Genomic DNA, 19292 nt, shown 5'->3' with positions numbered 1-19292 from the left:
GCCACGCCATACCACGCCGAACGGAAGCGCCAACGGATCGACCTCGAGCTCCAATCGCAAGAACAGAGCCATGTCCGTGAGAAGCCTGCACCGGCGCGTCTCTCACCCGTAAGTCACTTAATTCCATTGTTCACCTTAGTTTTGCTGATTAAGTTGGATGACACGCGGCTGACACGCGAATGGGATCGAGATTGCTAGAGATAGAGAAAGTAAACAGGCTAAGCTCAGAGGAATTCTGTAGAATATAATAGATTCTATATGCTATTTAAATACCCAAATGTGTATGTGTTACGATTCTTAAGTTTAATAAAAAAATCAATATCGATATGTATAAACTTTTGCTTCAATTTTGTGCTACAGTTTTTTTTTTAAATATTATAATTCTTTTCGCTTTCTGAAACAAGAATAAGACTGAGATATAATAATTCGAGAATAATAACGGAGCTAAATCTAAGAAACATTATATACTTGTACATACTTGTACACATTTGTATGTTATGTGGATATTCGAATATCCTACTGAGCCATCCTGCCAAATTTCGTAGAAATACCTGGAAAAAGCAACAATAAAATCGTTTTGTGAAATTGGTCACGCTGTCGTCAGATTCTTATTCGATATAAAAATAGATATAGGAATTTTCTACCGTTTGGATTTGGGAACAGAAATCTGTTGACAGCTTGGATTGATCGATTCGGTAAAGCAATTGTCTGGTAAAGATCCGGATTCGAATAATAGTCCGATAATCCGGTTGAATGGTCTTTTTTTCTTTATGAATTGAACATAGGGAAAAATGACAGAGGAGAGATTTGAATGGTTCAACTCGGTCTAATTTCCTGTACCCGAACTTTCCCGCAACTAAGATTCCGCAGGCTTCCACAAGTTAAATGTTTTTGCATTTAAGATTTCCTTGTAAATTGTTTTCTCGCGGAAAATTCTTTTATCGTTTCTCCAATATTAAAATCCTATTTATTACTCTAGTTTCAAATTTTTTCTCGGCTAATTAAAATTACAAGTTCTTTATAAGCAATTAATGATTTAAAATAATTTGTTTAAATTTTTATTGCGTAAAATATTCTGCAAAGGATATTACGAAATTTACACGACTGGTTTATTTCCCTCGATATAAAGGCAATACTAAGCATATACTAAGTAGTATAGATCAACCATATTTCCTTTTTTACACGATTCTTCGCTATTACTACTAATTTTTAATTTTTAAAATACCTAGAAACAAATTCCAGATCGATTCAACATTAAAAAGGATATGTACATGAATTTAGTGATAATTCTATATAAAATTATTGAATCACTTTATTATTTATATAATTTAAGGAGTTTCAAACTTTCACCGTCTGTTTAACCAGAGATAAAAACGAATCCACGTGAAACTAGAAATTGCCCAAGCAGAACTAAAAAGGATCCTTCTCCAAGAACTCTGAGCTTAACGAATATCAAACACTCTTTGTAGAGCCAACATTCTTAACACCCCAGCATCTCCGTCGCATTGTACGCGGCGTAATTAGAAACGAGACTGGAGCTTCTCCATTCACGTAAATTTCATTCTATCCAGAGTCGACGTTATTACGCATCTTTCTAGTCGTATGTATTGCTATTTACTGGTTATAATACGTTTCTCGATCCCATCCGTGGAGCGTCTAGAGTGTATAGCAGCAACGCTTCAATCCTTTGACGCTCGCGAAACTGACGATTACTCGAAGCTAAAAACTGATAACTGGATGGCGGAACTTGCATTCGTAGTTTAATTCTGGCAGAACCGAGCCTGTTTCCCGAGGCGTGCTCTTGCCTGTCTGCTTCATCTATTTTCCACGAATTTTGCTTCAGAATGACGCGTTTATAAATATAACTATCGATCTGCGCTTATTCCAGTCACTGGCAGTAAAAATATTATGTCGGAGAGACATAATGCTGGTTTTTTTTTCGAGCGGGCGCATCAAGCAAAACCGTCACGGCCCGTAATCGGCACGCCTCGAAAAATTGAGCGCGTTTCTTTAGTCAGAGAAAAAAGAAGGAAAAAAAGAGGCGAACTTCCGTTTAAATCGGGAACGATCGATCCGACGGCGCCCGATTCCGAGGATCTTTCCCACCGATTTTCGCTCGCATGAATGAGATTCGTTTCGCTCGAAAACGGATGACTCACAGGCCCTAATAATCGCCTCCTACGAGTCTTTCACGCGAGTTTTATCCCCGTTGTTGTGAGACTGCAAGTTGAGAAACTTTTTCTTTTTCTTAGTGCATTCTTTTTTATGCATTTTTGCTCGCGCGTTAATAATGTATTATATAGAAGGAAAATGAAATCATAATACAACTATATAATTTGTGTATCTCTTGCGTAAAAGTAAGTTTGAGTTTTTTTTTACTGGGGAGATTTGGTTTTGTGTCAGTGGTATTTTATCGAGGAGTTTATCATGTTGGAGATTATTTACTCTTAGGTTTTCTGTCCTTAAGTAAATGGAGGGAGAAACTGTTACTGTCTGTGCTGAACGATCTGATTCTCCTTAAGCTGTGCACTTACGCTTCTTGCTGTGAAAAAATTTGTCCTTAACGACAATCTTTATGTACATATAAATGATTAGAATAGCATTATCAAAATTATTAATTGTAGTTACAATTAAAATAGTTCATGAGAAAATTTCCAACTTCAGTCATAAAGAATGATCTCGTCTTAGAAAGAATTTTCCAGTTGTGCTATAATTTCTTATACCGTTTTACTACAACATAAAATAGTATTCTACTACAACTGAACTTTAACTGGACAATTTTATCGCAACTACGACTTCTTCCATTCTCTCTACTAGTATTTTCAGTCACGTCAGGTAGTACTTGCTTCCTTCTGAAATCTACGATATTATTATTAACTAGTATCAAATACTTCATCACTTACTGCATTAAAATAGTCTCCGATAATCTATAAATTATGCACGATAAACCTTCAAGCGAAACCAGAATAACTCGAAGAATTAAAAATTAAATATTCCTCTCCACGGTCGTTCACCGTTTCGTTTGAGATCCCGTTCACGGTGCGGTTTCTCTCGTATTTCCCCAGTTTCCGGTGGCCTGTACATCGCCATAGATCTCTAGGGAGTGATATACGCACTGCTCAGAGGCCGTCTAAAAAAAGCTCACGGCGCGAAAATAGGCTCGCAAATGCGGCGCGCGTTTATCAGCGCGGCAAGGCAAATGCGCCGCCCCTCGTGCGTCAACAAAGTTAGTCGCGTGTTAGCCTTTGAACAAGACAAAACAAACTGATGCACTGCTCAAAACAATTAGGGGAAACTATCTGCGCGGCGTATCGCCGCCCTCCTGAAAGAAGTATTGTCCAACCTGGCTACAATGCGGGAATTAATTGATGCGCACCCTGTTTCTCTAGAATCTAGGTGACAGTCAGTTTCCTCCAAATCGACTGTGACCGGCTGATAGCTTCGGCCTGGAATATATACAGACATTGTTCCACAATATCTGTTTTTCATTTCACGTTTTGGGGAAGAAGTGGATTTCTTTTTTCGAATTGATTGCAGTTTGTCGCAGGTCATTTCGAAGGTTGTTGTGTATTTTTGTATAAACTTTATTACGAAAATCATATACAGAGAAATAAGTTTAGCCATTTTTACTAACTTCCTACCATCGTTGCCATCAAATCTTCGATATCTAGTTCGAAACATTCGGTAGCGTTTGAATTGAAGAATGTAACCATTACAGTCTTTAGTACCTCGCTATCGTTGAATCTTTTTCAACGTAGAAAATTATTTAAACTTTTTAATAGGTAATAACTGGAAGATACAATAGCAGGAGGTATAGTGAAACTTCCTGTAATAATTTGTTCCAATCAGAAGTGAGAAAGCAAATAGTATTAAATAGGAAGGAAATTTAGAAACTCGAACGTTCGATAACTTAGAAATTTAACAGTTGTACTCAGCACTATAGAATTTTACATATTTTTCCTTTTATACTACATCACTTTAAAAAAAACTAACTTCTTTCTCAAGAATTCTCATTCCATGTCTGTCTGCCTTACTTATTTCGAACAGTGTACTCGTAACAATCATTATCTTCTATTGTCATACCAAGTATCGTATCTGATAGCTATATCACAAACTACCATGTAAATCTAAGAAAAACTGGAAGAATGTTTGATACCGGTCAAACCTAGCTTGAGTCGCCATTAACCATTATCCAAAGTCAATTACCGCGAGCTTATAGGACGTGACTCGGCGCAACGGGCATGGGATAATGACTAACAGGTTGCCCGGTGGCGTGGAGTCGAACATTGCAGCGTGAACGCCCGCTTTTAACGACGTCGATTAATTCTCGCGATAAAACGTCGAAACGTCTCTGTTCAACGTGCCATACGGATTGATCGTTGAAAATGGAGCATGCCGCTTAGATTCGTTCTCTGCTAGTAGCCAACAGCTTCAGGCTTCGGGAGAAATCGTGGCGCGATCGAAACGCGTTTTCCTTTTTCTTTCTTTTTTCCTTTTTTTTTGTCATTTTTGTGAAAGCGACACGGTTACGTAATATCTGGTTGAAAAAGGCGACGAAATTTCGCTACTAGTCCGCTTGTTCCCTTTTTCCTCCGTATCCTTCCAATCGCCGTTAGATCCTCTATCCAGTTGAAAACGTCGCTGAAGAACGAAATTGTTGCCGCAGGCTGGATTCACACTTGGCCGTGTCATCGCGAACGCTTTGTTCTACGGTTGATACGCTTTATCGGGCCTATGCAAATATTCTTGCGTTAAATGGCGCGTTAAATCCGTGTTGAGCTGCTCCATTAACGTCGGTAAACTTCTGAACCGCATCTTCCTTGCGAAAAATTGCCAAGCCAGATTGCACGTGCTCCTGCTCGATCAGATGCAGATCATTTTCACGTGGTTTTGATGTGCATGCTAAGGTTTAACGATTTTTCTGTAAGTTGGAGCAGTCATTTGAGCGAAGCATAGAGAGTAAAGATTAAATGAAACGAAATACTTAACAAATTGAGTGATGCATCGTTTAAAATAATTGTGTATATATTTCCAAGAGGATCGATCGTTTGTGAAGCTTGGTGCAATGTTACGCGTTGTTTGATTCGTCTTGTAATTACTTGGAATAATTTTCTGCCACGTTAAGAGCTCGGCGGATTAACGACAACGCGATCGTTAAGCGAAAGCTAAATGAAAGGCAAGGATTAGGATTGGGCGCGTTTCATTCAAATCAAAAGCCGGCTGCGAAAAAACGCGTTTCTTGTGCTATTAAATTCCATGTTTATCGCCGTTCGCTCCAACATCGCGTGATTCCGATGTTTTATTCTCTTTTTCTCCTACTTAATATTATACAAAAATGCGGGGAAAAATACAAAATCTAAAGAAAGAAAAAACGAATAGAAACAAAGTAACGAGGTTTTAAGTGTCTGTTTATTCGCGTCGTTCGAGTGCGTTTTCACTTCAAATCTTTTTCTCGTTTCCGTGCCGGTCGTCTCGTGCAATAACTTGCGAAATGATTACGCGGCGGGTGTGTGCTCGTCGAATTTGCATAATCCGTGCGTGATTTACATAATGTCAATATATATACATCGGTGATTAATTTATGTTGCCCCTGGAATGGGTGGACGAACCGAGCAGTTGTAAAATTCGTGTCCCTGTGCTTGGCGTTGACAAATCGTGTTTCTCTTCGTTAAATGTTCCATTTTGCGGGATGTACCTGATCTTATTATAAGTTCTGTTAAAAATACATTGGATGAAAGAAGAGAAAGAAAAGAAACAAAACGTTTCGCATAATCGGTAACTGTATTTACAGATACAGAGATAAATTCTGTATATCAGAATTGATCGCTATTTATATTTATAGTAAAACAAAAATTCGATGCTATTATTATAAAGGGTGACCATTCTTTGCTTCGAAATGAAGCTTCAAAACGATGTGACCAATCAACTATTTAGAGCAAGCACGATTTCTAGAGATATTTGATTCTTTACCTGTTTTTATCAAATATTTTTCTAATCTATTTGAATTTCTATGAAAAGTTTCATATGTTACATTCATTGACTCCGTTTTTTATTTCTTAAGAGTTCGTTATAATCTTTTCACTGCTTTTATCAAATAAAATTCCATTTTGTAAAATTATTTTGCTTTCTCGCACCATTTACCTTCTAAACTTTTTACATATGCGCTAAATAGAATATAGTTGGTGCAAATGTATCTAATGAATTTTTAAAATCACTTTTGCCATAAACGAAGTTTCATATGCGAAAACTTCGTTTCGCATTGTCGACGTATTTTTTAATGAAGAATAATCTGCTTCCTAGTTGAACTGTAATTACAGAGGCGTCCTTTAACAGAATTTATATCAAAATAAAATAACATCGTTACAGAGTTTTGAAGAAACTGATTGTCATGTAGAGATTTTTATATCGAGGCCTATGATTGTCTTCTACATTTCTTCCACTATTACATTCCATTCGATGTTTCTTGGAGAAGAGAAGGAATAGAAGATGAAAATACAAATAGCACGGAGAGGGAAATTGAATGATCGATTCAGGGCGGAACGGTTTTAAGAATAGATAGCTATTTTGGAGTCACCTTGTATGGCTAAATTGAATTGTCAGTCTCGTCTTGAGATTTCTGTGAGTGTCCTGAGTCCGATTCCCCAATTATCGACGGCCACGCGGTTCTTTTTGAACGGAGTCCTTGTCAGAGATATTTGATACTTATCAGTTGAAATCGTTTAAAGGGGCGCTTTTAATAAATAAAATTGTTGCTCTGCTTTGAAAACTTCTGTAGATGTGAATTTTCTCAGATGGGAAAAGGTGATAATTAATTGATCTTCGAACGTTACTGTTTTTAAATCACTGTGGAACCTCGATTATCGGAGCAACGATTAATGGAAAATTTGATGAATAGTAAGAAAGATCGGAAAACGCGAATGGAGATACAAAGACAATGAAATTTTCATTCAAAATTTGTGTTCATATTTAATATTGATACATATCTAATGTTAGCTGTATTTAATTCTGATAATTTGCCCGATTAAGTTATTTTATACATTTTAAATATATTTTTGCCTAAAACGTGACATATTTCTTGAATATTCAGTATTGTTTCGCGAATATTTTATTTTATAGGACAGTAATATAAATTTAGATATGAATAATACATATCTCACGCGTGATATATTTCTATTTATATCTTCGCCACTGTGTGTTCATTAAACATTTTGCACTCTCAAGGATTAAGTACTATAAGCTTACAAAATATCAGATCCTTTTTCACGACACTCTATATATCAATGTTTTGCTTTCGACATAGCGCTGAAACAGCAAATGGTTAACGCTGACGCATATCATCGCTGTAAACTTGATACTGTATGAATAAAATTATCATGTTTTGTGCTTGTTAAATTCCTTTTAATGTTCTCTACAATGGACAGAAAAAATATTATGTTCTTCGCAATGGAACTAACTGAACATGCAGATGCTTTTTATAAAACTGATATCGAGTCCTATTTGGATATATAGAAATGCAACATTATATGTACATATATATATATATTTGTTTCCTTTATATTATTTCAATTAAAACTATCAACATTCAGAATATTTAGACGGATATTACAGATCGATATCTTTAACGTTATAAATCTTAAAGTGATCTTTAGTTTATCATTAAAAAAAAGTATCTTCAAAATGTTTGTTTCTAAAGTATAATTTAATCTGTTCAACGCATCGATAAATTTTTTGAGCGGTTACTTTCTTTAAAGGAAAATTTCTTGAATCGCCGATCTTTAATTTTTGCCAAGAACAAAATTGCTTTTGGAGATTTAATAACCTCATTCCGTAAATTCAAGGAAATAGACATTTCTTTTGTGAAAAAGAAAAATTATTTTCTTTGTAAATAATTGTTCTTTATAGATAAAATGTTTGCATCGTAAATTGTTAAAATTAGGCAGGATATCTTATATTGATCTAACCGAAAAGAATCACAAGGCAAAGGGGCTAACCGTGTCATAAATTTCAAGAACTCCATTCAACCTGAAATTCTACAGTTCCCGTTTTTACTGGAAAAAAATAGTTCGCTCGATAAATTTAGCTACTGCATTGAAATTTCCACGAAGGTCTTGAAATTCAATTCCTATATCGTCGAGTTCCGCGCACTCCGCACGAAGAAAACGATCTAAAGGTTGGTTTCATTAAGAAAAACCTTTCGAATGGGGATATTTTTTGTTGAACGAAACACGTCGACCTAGGTAAATCGATTTTTCCGAGATGCATGCGGTCACATTTCGCGATTATCGAAGTGTAGTTCGTGCGTGTAGACGAACGCTTTAAAATTCTCCGGCATGAAATTCGATTTTTCTCGCCGGTTTTCATTAAAAAGGAACGCGAGGCTATCGTTTAGAAAAAAATTAAAGGAAAAAGCAAAATACACAACTCGTAACCGCGCAATAGAAAGGTTAAGAAACAAAAGGAGCAGTCACGTTTCGTTTCGTTTCGTTTTTCGCGCGCAGCCAAGCGAAAGGGTGAAAAATGGAAATACCAAGAGCTACAGAAATACCGAACACTGGGTTCATCCGTGCTTAAGTTTCTCTATCTTGTGTGAGTTAATCTCCACATCATACTACGCCTCGTTTTCTCCTATTTCAATGCAAACGTAGTATTGAATTTGCCAAAAAATTATGTGCAACGTTATATAGCTGCGCCAGAGCCTACGATAAAGAATTTAGGATCTTTGTGAATATCTATGATAAACGATGTTGAATTTTTGAATTTGTAAACGATCCTATGTCTTATTACAGTGAATGTAATTGTGAATGTAAATGTGAATGTGCACACTTCTTGATCCCCTATGCATATATTAGGTAGAGTAATAAGTTCGTTCGTACCTCTTTAAAAGAGCATTAAGGATCGTTATATAACACATATTATTTTGTCTTATCATTTATGGATTAAGTAATTTATTTAACATATCATTTAAAAATTTTACTCCTTTCAATAACAAATCTTGATGTACATGTATTTCAATATTCTTTAAATTATTTAGTGATCGTTCGTAGCAAAAATGTTCAGATTGAAATAATTTAGTCCAATATTAGTGGTCCAGTAAATATCCCAATAATTTCAAATATCCTAAATCTGAACGTAACTGTAATAATTTCTGCTACAGCTAATATAATTATAATGTTTCGCAAAATATAATGTGAAAAGCAAATAATGGAACAAAACAAATCTTGCCAAACTGTTTTGATTTTTTAGATAACATTGCATTTTAAAATTTGGAAATCATGTTCATAATATGACGAAATCGCAACCACGAAAGCAATATACAACATTAATAGCTAGTTTCAACAAACGCATACCTCCAGCGCAAAATTACCAAATCGATACTTTGATTATTCAAAGTTACTCATTACGATATACATATAGTCGATGAAACAAATCTCTTCCTGCTGTATGTCTATTCATAATACGTAGAGATACGGATTTGCATAAACATTCACAATCTAATTATAAATGATAAAATTATTACACATTCTACTTTCCGTAATTTAACAATTTAATTATATAATGTGTCAAAAATAAGCAAGCATCCGGATACTTTTAACCAGGGGTGCATTTAAAAAGAAGAAGAAGATAAAAAGTCACGTCACGGCTTCCTAATTTCGCTCTGAAATTCATTTCCACCACGCCCGTTCACAGCTTTCGATGTCTCATTAGGATCGATCGGAATCGTTCGAAAATAAATTACACACAAACATACAGCCACGTATGCAGAGAGGCAGTGGTAGTGTGAGACGAACGTTAAACGGTCGTCGGTCGGAGGCCCATGGTAAATTCCATAAATACACGTCACTGGCGAGGAAAACGTTATTGCAGCACCCATACTATTCGTTCTCTCTCTCTCTCTCTCTCTCTCTCTCTCCCTCTCCCTCTCCCTTTCCTTCTCATACTCTCTCTTTTACTTTCTCTCTGTATTTCCTTAGCTTGCTCTCTATCGTCTAATAACATTTGCATACATGCCAATAAAGAGATAGGTTCGGCGACGTTAGAGGGTGGTAAGTGGTGGTTGCGTTTCGGAATCTAAGATAACAAGATAGAAACGGCGGAGGTGTATAGTAGGCGTTACAGAGTCGACCAGGGAGCAATCAATAACTGACCCATATTGTAGTCCTCGTTCTACTCTCTCTTCTATCTTCACTCCGCATCCTTCTCCTCTCTCTTCGTTCCTTCTTTGCACCCCCTGCTACAACGCATTCGTTCCCTCGCTCTGTCTTTCTTTCTCCATGTCCCTCCGTTATCCCTCTCTTATCCCTTCCCCTACGATTCCTATGTCTCCTACTCTCTCCAAGAATCCCGTTCCCGTATGTTCACAATGTTTCTTTTCTTTTCTGTTGATTCTCCTTCTCGTTCGTCGTGAAAATTCGTCACTAGCCACTTGCGTTCCCTTCGACATTTTTCGCGCACAGACAGAAAATATCTCGTGTCACAGACTGGGTTGTGGCTAATTGGCGGATAGGTTTGGTTCCAGGAAAAATATCACCTTGAATGTTTGCCATACGACGTTTTTAGGCCGCTGGAATCCCGAATTCGACGTGTTTAACACATCGTTAATTGTGTTTTCGGTCGTGTATCGAATTTGGAAATAGGTGACAGGATTGCAGGGAAATTGATAGCTTCGAATGCGTTGGAATTGTCTCTTGTTCAGCGTGGATTTTTTGTGTTAAAGGATATAAAAGTGGAATTGTTGTAACCACGTTTATTACACGGCATTTTCATTATCAGATGTTTTCGTTCGTATATGTATTTGTAAATTTGGGGGATAGTTTTGCGATACACTGGTTGTAACTTTGCTTATATAATTGAATTTTCGATTGATCATCAAATTCCAAAATTAAGATTGCAGGTAAATTGATAGTTTCAAATTCGTTAAAATTGTTCCTTTTCCTTTTAGAATTTTGTTTGAGAAATATAGAAGTGACATTCTTGTAACTATGGTCGTTGTGGTAAGTTTCAATTACAAAATATTTTCCTCCTCTTGTTTGTCAATTTTAGAACTGATCTCCTGAGACATCGGTTACAATTTCATTTAATCGAGTTAATTGCATATCGTCAGTTGAGTTTTCAGTCGCGTATCGAATTTACAAAAGCCACGGTCACAGGATTGTAAGTAAATTGATAGTTTCGGATAAATGGAAATTGTTTTTTTCTCGTCATTTTGGAATTTATGTACAAATCTCATAGATCCATAGATTTTATGTTCAACATGATTTATAGTTAAAATTTCATTTCGAAGTTTCTCTTTTTTCAGAAATTTGAGAATTCTACACGAAGAAAATAAAAGTGGAATTGTAATAGATCTTAAGATGTGGTTTTATTTGACATTGGTTAGAATCTCATTTCAAGGTTTAGTCTTCTTTATCGGAGTTTCATGTTTAATGCGCTTTAATTGAGCTTGAAGTCGCATATTCGCCGTTTAATATTCAAAAGGCGGATTTCGGCGTTGATGAAAATGGGAAATTGTAGTTTCCGTTTTGTTTCCATTGTGTTATGTACTTATTTATTTTAGTTTCGATCGTGTTTTCAGTTTCGTGCAGGGAGCGTGGGATTTTTCAGTGAAATTCGAAGTTTAATGATTGATGTCGGTCTCGAGCGAAGTTTCCAGCTTCGATATTCTACGTGAAACTGCAAATTCGGACATTTTTGGAGCGTCGAAAAGCTTTAACGCGATTTAAGCCAGGCGTACTCGATTCGTTCAACTTCCTGCGATACATTTAAAATTTAGAGCCATTAGTCTTGTATTTTGTATGCAATTAAATATTTCGCAGCTACTTTGCTTCGATAAGGTAAATTGGCTGGATCGAACGAGGATCAATTCACATCTCTAGAAATGTTCACGCTTATCCATATGTTAATTTCACGAAAAATAATTCCCCATCTTTATTCTTTTTTCACATTACATTAGTACATATATTACATACATATATTACGATTAGTATGTGTACAAATACCTCATATATTTATTACATAACACTTCATATATACATACATATGTTACATTATGTATATATATAATCATAACTATTTTACGTTATCACATAATTTTATTTAAGTTTAAGATGAACGTGTTAAGTTTATTTTTAATTGATTCATTAAATTGTTTATTATATTCGTTCTTTGTACATTTTTTATGTCTTCTTTTCTTTCTATCAATTATTGTATTCGAGAAAGTTGAGAATAGTCGCTATATATAAGTAGGAAAGTAGTCATAGTTCGTGGACAAGTTGTAAGCTCGAAATCTCCTTGAGGCAAGTTCCACGCATTAAGAACACACTTTGTATGGATCGCAAATCCGCGTATATAACAAATATAACAACTCAATACTATGAGAACCAGGGAGTTGGCATGTGCCGCCCCTCTATTACGAAATTCTCTCTTCTTTTCTGCCAATTTAAGCACTATCTTTTTCTTAACTCGTCAGTGCCATAGTGCATCTTTCTTCTTACGATATCCTTTCATAAGTTTTTTCCTTTTTCTTGAAATTGATAAACGTAACAAATAAACATAAGAGATTATAAACATTGTTTCTGTCACGATGAACACATTTAAGTATCATCTAGTAGACTTTTGCAATCCTTCGACAAAATAATCTTTCGAAACAAAGTATTTTGCCTTCAAAGATAAGAAGTTATAAATGTCTGTCAACTTATCTACATCATGTTTTATTCATTTCTTATCTGTTATATAATATTTTCACGTTATTAATGCCTCTAATAGCGCCAGTGCAGTATAAAGGGTAAAATTTTTATAAATAGATAAAGATTCTTATTCTGCTCGTTATGAGAGCTTCTTAGAAGCCAACTACACAAATCGATTTTTCATGAAGTTAACAGTTTTATATTTCCAAGTATATCAATAACATTCAACATCTCGGAAAACAAACGACTTATTCTCATAAATTTATTTATCACAAGCAGACACTATAGATGTTTATAAATTTCAAAGAGTCGTATTTGTATTTTATGACGTCAGTCAACATGACGTCCGAAGAACTAGTATTACATTCAACGAAAACCAGTGTATCCGATCGGAACAACGATTACCAAATCCTCCTTTCTCAAATCTCGCTCGAACAAACATACCAAGGTAAAGCGGATAGCATTTTTCGCGCGGCTTCGTCAAGAATCCGTAGTGGATTAGCAAGAATCGTATATCAGCTGGTCGTTCGTTTGGCATACGTTCAATGTTGAATTATTCGCGTCAGAGTATAACCGTGTCTGGTTTGTCCGTCGGAGAGGAGAAGTGAGAGGGCAACGAGCAGTATCAGCTTTATTAAACAAGAAACGCCGCAACGATTTCGCTAATTGTACGAGCGTGACGACCCTTTCCTGATCGAAATCATCGACCCAGATCTCTCTCGTTTCGTCTCTTTGGCAGCGGATCGGCCTGTGTCGCCTAAATAGGTGGCAGCCAAAGGCGTTTTTCGAGTGGGCCTGAAAGCCAAGCGGTCCAACCGGCAGAAGAAGTGCTAGAATGGTTCATATCTCAGCAATCTCTGTCGAGGTTCGCAGGTTAGCTGCCCTCGAGAGGGGACTCTACAATCTCTAATATTGCGTTCTAACCCATATAACCGGGGCCGACCGGCTTCAAGATGAGAAACACGCGGTCGCGAGATATCAAAGTCGCTGTTTATTAGCTGCCAGCCGCTTCTCAACCGTCTGTTTCAAACCGTTCTGTTGCACCAGGTACATCGCAACTAGGAATTTCAGAGGTTAACCACGCTTCGTGGCCATTTTCGGTACGTAAGAAGCCGTACATTAGGTGTTTAGAGTACAGCCCCTAATGTCCTTTGCGGTTATACAGTATATTCTTGGATTTCGATGCATTCAAAGCCACGGAAGCGTTCAAAGTTTTGATACAGTTACTCCCATTAATATTCTGACACAATACCATATCTGTTGCTTTACATGAAAGGGAATGATTTAAATATCGTATTGCTTCCTTTACGATCGTATGAACCATCCATTTGTAGTTTGAAAATACGTAAACAATTTCTTCCTGTTGAGAACATTTAATTGTTCAGTAGGTTTCTAACAAAAAAAAGAGGTTGTTCTCTTTGTTTCATTGCGGTCTTCTGCTTTATATCTTCAGTGGTCCTAATTCGATAGTCAGAAACTGTAAATTATGTCGATAGAAACATCAATATATTACACTTTACTTTAATTAAAATTATGTACGTGGAGTATATTTAGGCAAATGTTACAGATCAGTAATTCTAGCATTAACGTCTTACTTTATGACTTATTATAGCTTCTAAATTTCTTTTTTTAACTCCTTGACTGATCCCAAGTGTAATGGGATTTGATTCCAAACTATACAGTAAGTGGCGAAAAATTAGTATAGAAAAACGATACATGGAGATTATTTAGTATTCTTTAGTAAAATTAGATTAAATTAATACAATATATTGTTTAGTAATATTCCATACGAATACTTTACCTTTAAATTTGTCTTAGATTTCGCTACAAACTTCTCAAGCAATCTAATACTTTGATCTGTTTTTGACGCCACGTTGCTCGAGTATTATCGAGACGAAAAGTAATTTGGTAAACTAGTGAAAGTTTCAAAGCTGTGGTGACTATCATAGGTCACAGGTAACCGCGCAACGTGGCGCTGAACGTGTTAAGTGTAGCTCTGAGTGAACTTCTGAACTTCTCATACTTGAGATAAAGGGTATGTTGCAAATATTTACTCTGCGTGCTAACACTTTACTCTTAAAGAATGGTTTCCGAGGTTTGAGCAAACGAACAGAGAGAATCGTGTGGTTCTGTTACATCAGTGATTAAGTGATTGTACCCGGTGCATTTATATGTGTATATTTAAGGAGTATAAAAGAGTGAAAGCAAACGTAATTGAAAGTGGATTGATTGAAATTTGATGCTGTTACGGTACTTGAGATGTAAATGTCTGTTTTATTTTAAGAGTCTTGAGATTCGATTTGAACCAGACGCAGAAGGATGCCTGAAATAGTCAAGTATAATTTGTTCTTTCTATTATAATGTCAAGCTTAAATTTAGACTTTGATATTTAAACTAGTTAGACACAAAGAAACACGTGTAAAATTATTACTATTTCTTAGATTATGAACTTTTATATAATTCCAAATATTTCTCGATAGAATTAAAGAAACGAAACATGCAGTTGGTGAACAGATTATTATCATCAAATGAAAAAATTACAAATTTTATGTTCTTAAATCTGAAATACTTTGTATAAATTTTAATATTCTTGCCATGTGTTATTAAAAAACTGACAGTACTTTATGTAAGAAGAAAACTTTGTCTAAAATATATTCTCCATGTCATTCTTGTTCTAGTTTCAAATAAGTGATAATTTCGAAATGAATATAGAGATTTGTTTTACTCTTTAAACATTACAATAATACTTCACTGGTTAATGTATTCCCAATTGTGTATATGAACATTTGGAACCAGACTTGTATCATTTTAGACACTAAAAATATATACTACATTAATAGGAAGAAAATTAATTATAAAATGAATTGAACTATTTTGTAGTTTAGTATACGTGCATTTTATGAAATTACTTGAAAAGTTTTACTTACGCTATAACTATAGCATTAATCAGACATTTATTATTAATTTTCTGAATATGCAGTCGAATTATATGTATAAGTGTAATAACGTTTTTCTGTGGAAATATTATCATTTATAACGCAATATTTTATGTAAGAGTTTTGTTTGATGATATAAGAGGAAGAACACGGCGAGTTTAAGACTGAAATAGTAGATAATAATGAAGCATGAGTACCGATTGAGTGTGATTCACGTTAGACTTGTCAGAAATTAGCAGTATAACCTAAGGTATTAGAATTTATCGTTTGAAACGATACAGAGCTCGAGTCACGCAAATGCTCTGCTTTTTATCTCCTCTGTTAGATGAAGATAGGGAAACATAATGGAAGGGAGAAAGTTAAATGGTTTAACGAGAACCATCACTTTTCCTTATAACGCATATTTTCACCCTTTTGTTTATGGACAATTTTTTATATTTTCTTGCCACTGAATCTTACAAGAATTTTCTCAATTTTGTAAATATCTTATCAACAGGATATCTTAAAATTCTTAACTAAAAATTTATATTGAAGAAGAAAAATTAGGACTTGATATTTTATATAAGACAGACAAAATTAGCTGCTGTATTATTATTTTATCCAATGACCTTCAAACAATCAATTATAGCGTACGAATAGTTTTATCCTACGAATGATATCCTAAAATTATTTTTTAAGAAGAGAGACAGTCGATGAAAAAGGGGATAACTTCATCCTATGAATGATATTATAAAAAGAAAAGATCCTAGGGAAGACGATCAATGATAAAAGGGAATACACAAAAGTAATATTTCTGAAACAATTCACGCGATTCAAGAACAATATAAAGCAGGTCCTTAATGATACCGCTTCATCTAATCGCACTGCTATTGTGAATTCGAGGAAAAGTCACTGATCATTGTTGTTGTTGTGTTGGTAGGAGTCGGCGTATTGTCGGAGCTTCCGGGCGATCAGCATCGCAGACTATGAGCAATAGGGTACATTAACTCTCTTTTTTCTGAATTCTTTTTTTCCTTCACGTTTTCTATTTTTTATGCCTGGACTTTTTCTTCTTACTGTTTACTGACTGATATCTTTCTTGTTACGGTCTTGTTTAGTCAAACAGATTATGTTCTTTACTACATGTGTTTTCTCTTACATACATATACATGCATATATATACCTCTCATTATCTATCTTCTGCCTCGTCTTTTTAAATTAATACTCTACCTTTGTTCACATCAGAGAAAGCATTATATTAATAAATCGCTCTCTCTCTCTCTCTCTTTCTCTCCTTTTTTCAGAGCTTCGAGCTCTCCTCTTAAAATATCTGATTAATTATCTCGCATGCATCAACTTTCTTTCTTCTCTCATATTTTCATCGATCTTTTCATTGTTATCACTATTTTATAATTACATTTATTATATATCTAAAGTTTCACACCGTATTTATAGTGCATTCAAGCGGCTAGAAGTACGATACGTATATACGTACATACGTATTATATATAAATAAATGTATATATATATTTATTTATATATATATACACATATTTCGTAGGAGGCACATTGTTATTCATATTATTGACTTTCTCTTTTATCATATTTGCATGCGCCAGAGGAAGTAATACATTTCACTACGATATGCTGTACATTATGGTTTTCATCGTACTTCTCGTTTGTTTTAAATTCTATTATATATTCTTTTTCATTTTTTCTTTACCGACGTCGTGTCGTTCACGAACGTCCCGATCTCGTGAAGGTAAGTCTGTTTCAGGAAGAAGAAGACGGAGGTGCCGCTAGCGATTACGAAATATCGACAGCTTAAATATTGAACACAAACTTTTGGTATTCTACATAATATGAAGTATACATTTTGGATATTTACATGTTTATCAAATATAAATTAGAAGTTAAAATGATTGTTATTGGTTCGTCAATGAATATATTATAATTACATAAAATGTAGAGTACAAATGAAAACGAAATAATCTAATTCAAATGTAATTTAAATCGTTGAAATCATCTATAACTTTAGATTATTGAAATTACTGGTTACTAAGATAGATTAATGAGAATTCATAAATAGAGAATCGTACAGAAAGTATATATCGATCGTATTGAGCACAAAAATCATGGCGTGATTTCAAGCTTGTATTCTTACTCGTAGCTATTTCTTTTTATCTTGAGACATTTCCTCGACAGTTTGTCTGTTCTAATGTTACGTTTTATCTTATATCTTTTACATCTGTAGATAAAGCCCAACTTGTCGATATTCTGACAACAACACTGATAACGTTTCGTTAGCGGCACTTCTAAATGAACATCTATCTTTCTTTTCTATGTTATTTCTGGCTTGTCAAACGCTCTTTTCCTGCTTATTACGATCACGGTTCTTCTGGAAAAAAGGAGAAGCGTTCGACGGCTCTTGTCAGAATTGATTGCATCTCATCGAGCCGTTTTACTTCATAATTTCTTGCATTTGTTACATCTATTTCTTTTTAAAGGATAGTTCAAATAAATTCAGCATATCTCGTCGTGAAGCTATTCGTGTTTCACTTTTCATAGTAAGAAGGAAATATCTTTGAGTTGCTTAATGAAAATGATGTTATGCCTTGTTTTCTTAACAAAGGAAGAATTTCTTTGAAATATTGAAGCAATTTAATTTTGTTCGCAAATTAACATAATAACTGACAAATTATTACGATACTTTATCAATCGTTTGTAGTATGAACAATTAGATGAGCGTAGTTGCCAACAAAACTTATATTTTTCCTGTGATATTTAATTATAATATTTAATTTATGCATAAAACCACCCCTCTAATAAAAGAACTGACACATTTGAGTGTATTAAAGATTCTGTAGGTTTATGAAAAGATTCCTCTAATTTCAAAGATATTCAAAAGCGAAATAATCGAAAGAAACTTGGTAAATCAGTTTTTTACCCGTACGCGAAATACTTCACAAGAATAATAAGGCGATATTTTCAATGTCCCGGGACAAACCCGAGAAACGTCTTTATTTTCCGTGGAAAAAGTTATTTCACCGACAGACGGCGTTGAAACCACGACGCCAGACATCCAACGCTTGGAGCAGGCCACAAAAGCCGCCTTGAATGGCGGAGCATTAAAAAATCCGGACTTGACGCGACACAGGCTACGTTCGCGCTCGCTCCTCGATTGGCCTCGACTGTGTTTTCCCCGAAAAAAATCGGCCAATAACTTCTCAAATAAGCCTGAAAGTCCATTGTTCCCGCGGTATGCTCTGTCACGTGGACGCGATTCGGTGAAATTGCTCTCACAAAGCGTCGAGTACCGGTGGGATATCTGCAAAAACAAAAAAGCAAAGGAACAAAAAACGACGAAGAAAAAAAAGGTAAAAACGATGGAAAAAAGACGAGAACAGAGGAGGAGGGGGAGAGATGGGCTGAGAGGGAGGGATACGAAAGAGGCGTCAAACAGTCGAGCACAGAGCGAAACAATAGGCTCGTTCGTTTTGCAGTTTCGTGCACTCTAAAGCGCCCGTTGAGCCTTCGTTTATGCGGAAACGTGTATAGGTGAACGTTCCTTTTTATTCCGCGCGAAAAGAGGGAAACACAACGAGAGTAAGAGAGAGACAGGGAAGAAGGGAGGATTCGCGATTCACGACTTGCTCGGGGCCAAACGATGGCATCTTGCACTTCTTCTCGAGGA

General features: G+C 35.3%; 1 protein-coding gene across 8 annotated transcripts in view; it reads left to right on the top strand.

The window, feature by feature from the left end:
- Positions 1-6: 6 nt before the first annotated feature.
- Positions 7-19292, top strand: part of LOC100749002 (potassium/sodium hyperpolarization-activated cyclic nucleotide-gated channel 3) — a 213576-nt gene continuing 194290 nt past the window's right edge. For 7 of the 8 annotated variants that reach the window (XM_033321198.1, XM_033321196.1, XM_024368233.2 and 4 more), the window contains exon 1: positions 7-108. In XM_033321198.1, coding sequence (XP_033177089.1) covers positions 71-108 — 38 coding nt within the window. In that variant the 5' untranslated portion in view covers positions 7-70. The remainder of the gene's footprint in view (positions 109-19292) is intronic. The other variant, XM_024368234.2, reaches the window with a different exon arrangement.

This window comes from Bombus impatiens, unplaced genomic scaffold (assembly GCF_000188095.3).
Source record: "Bombus impatiens unplaced genomic scaffold, BIMP_2.2 scf_0406, whole genome shotgun sequence".
NCBI classification, from domain to species: Eukaryota; Metazoa; Arthropoda; class Insecta; order Hymenoptera; family Apidae; genus Bombus; species Bombus impatiens.
Note: the sequence above shows the minus strand (reverse complement) of the source record. Positions and strands in the feature narration are given on the sequence as shown.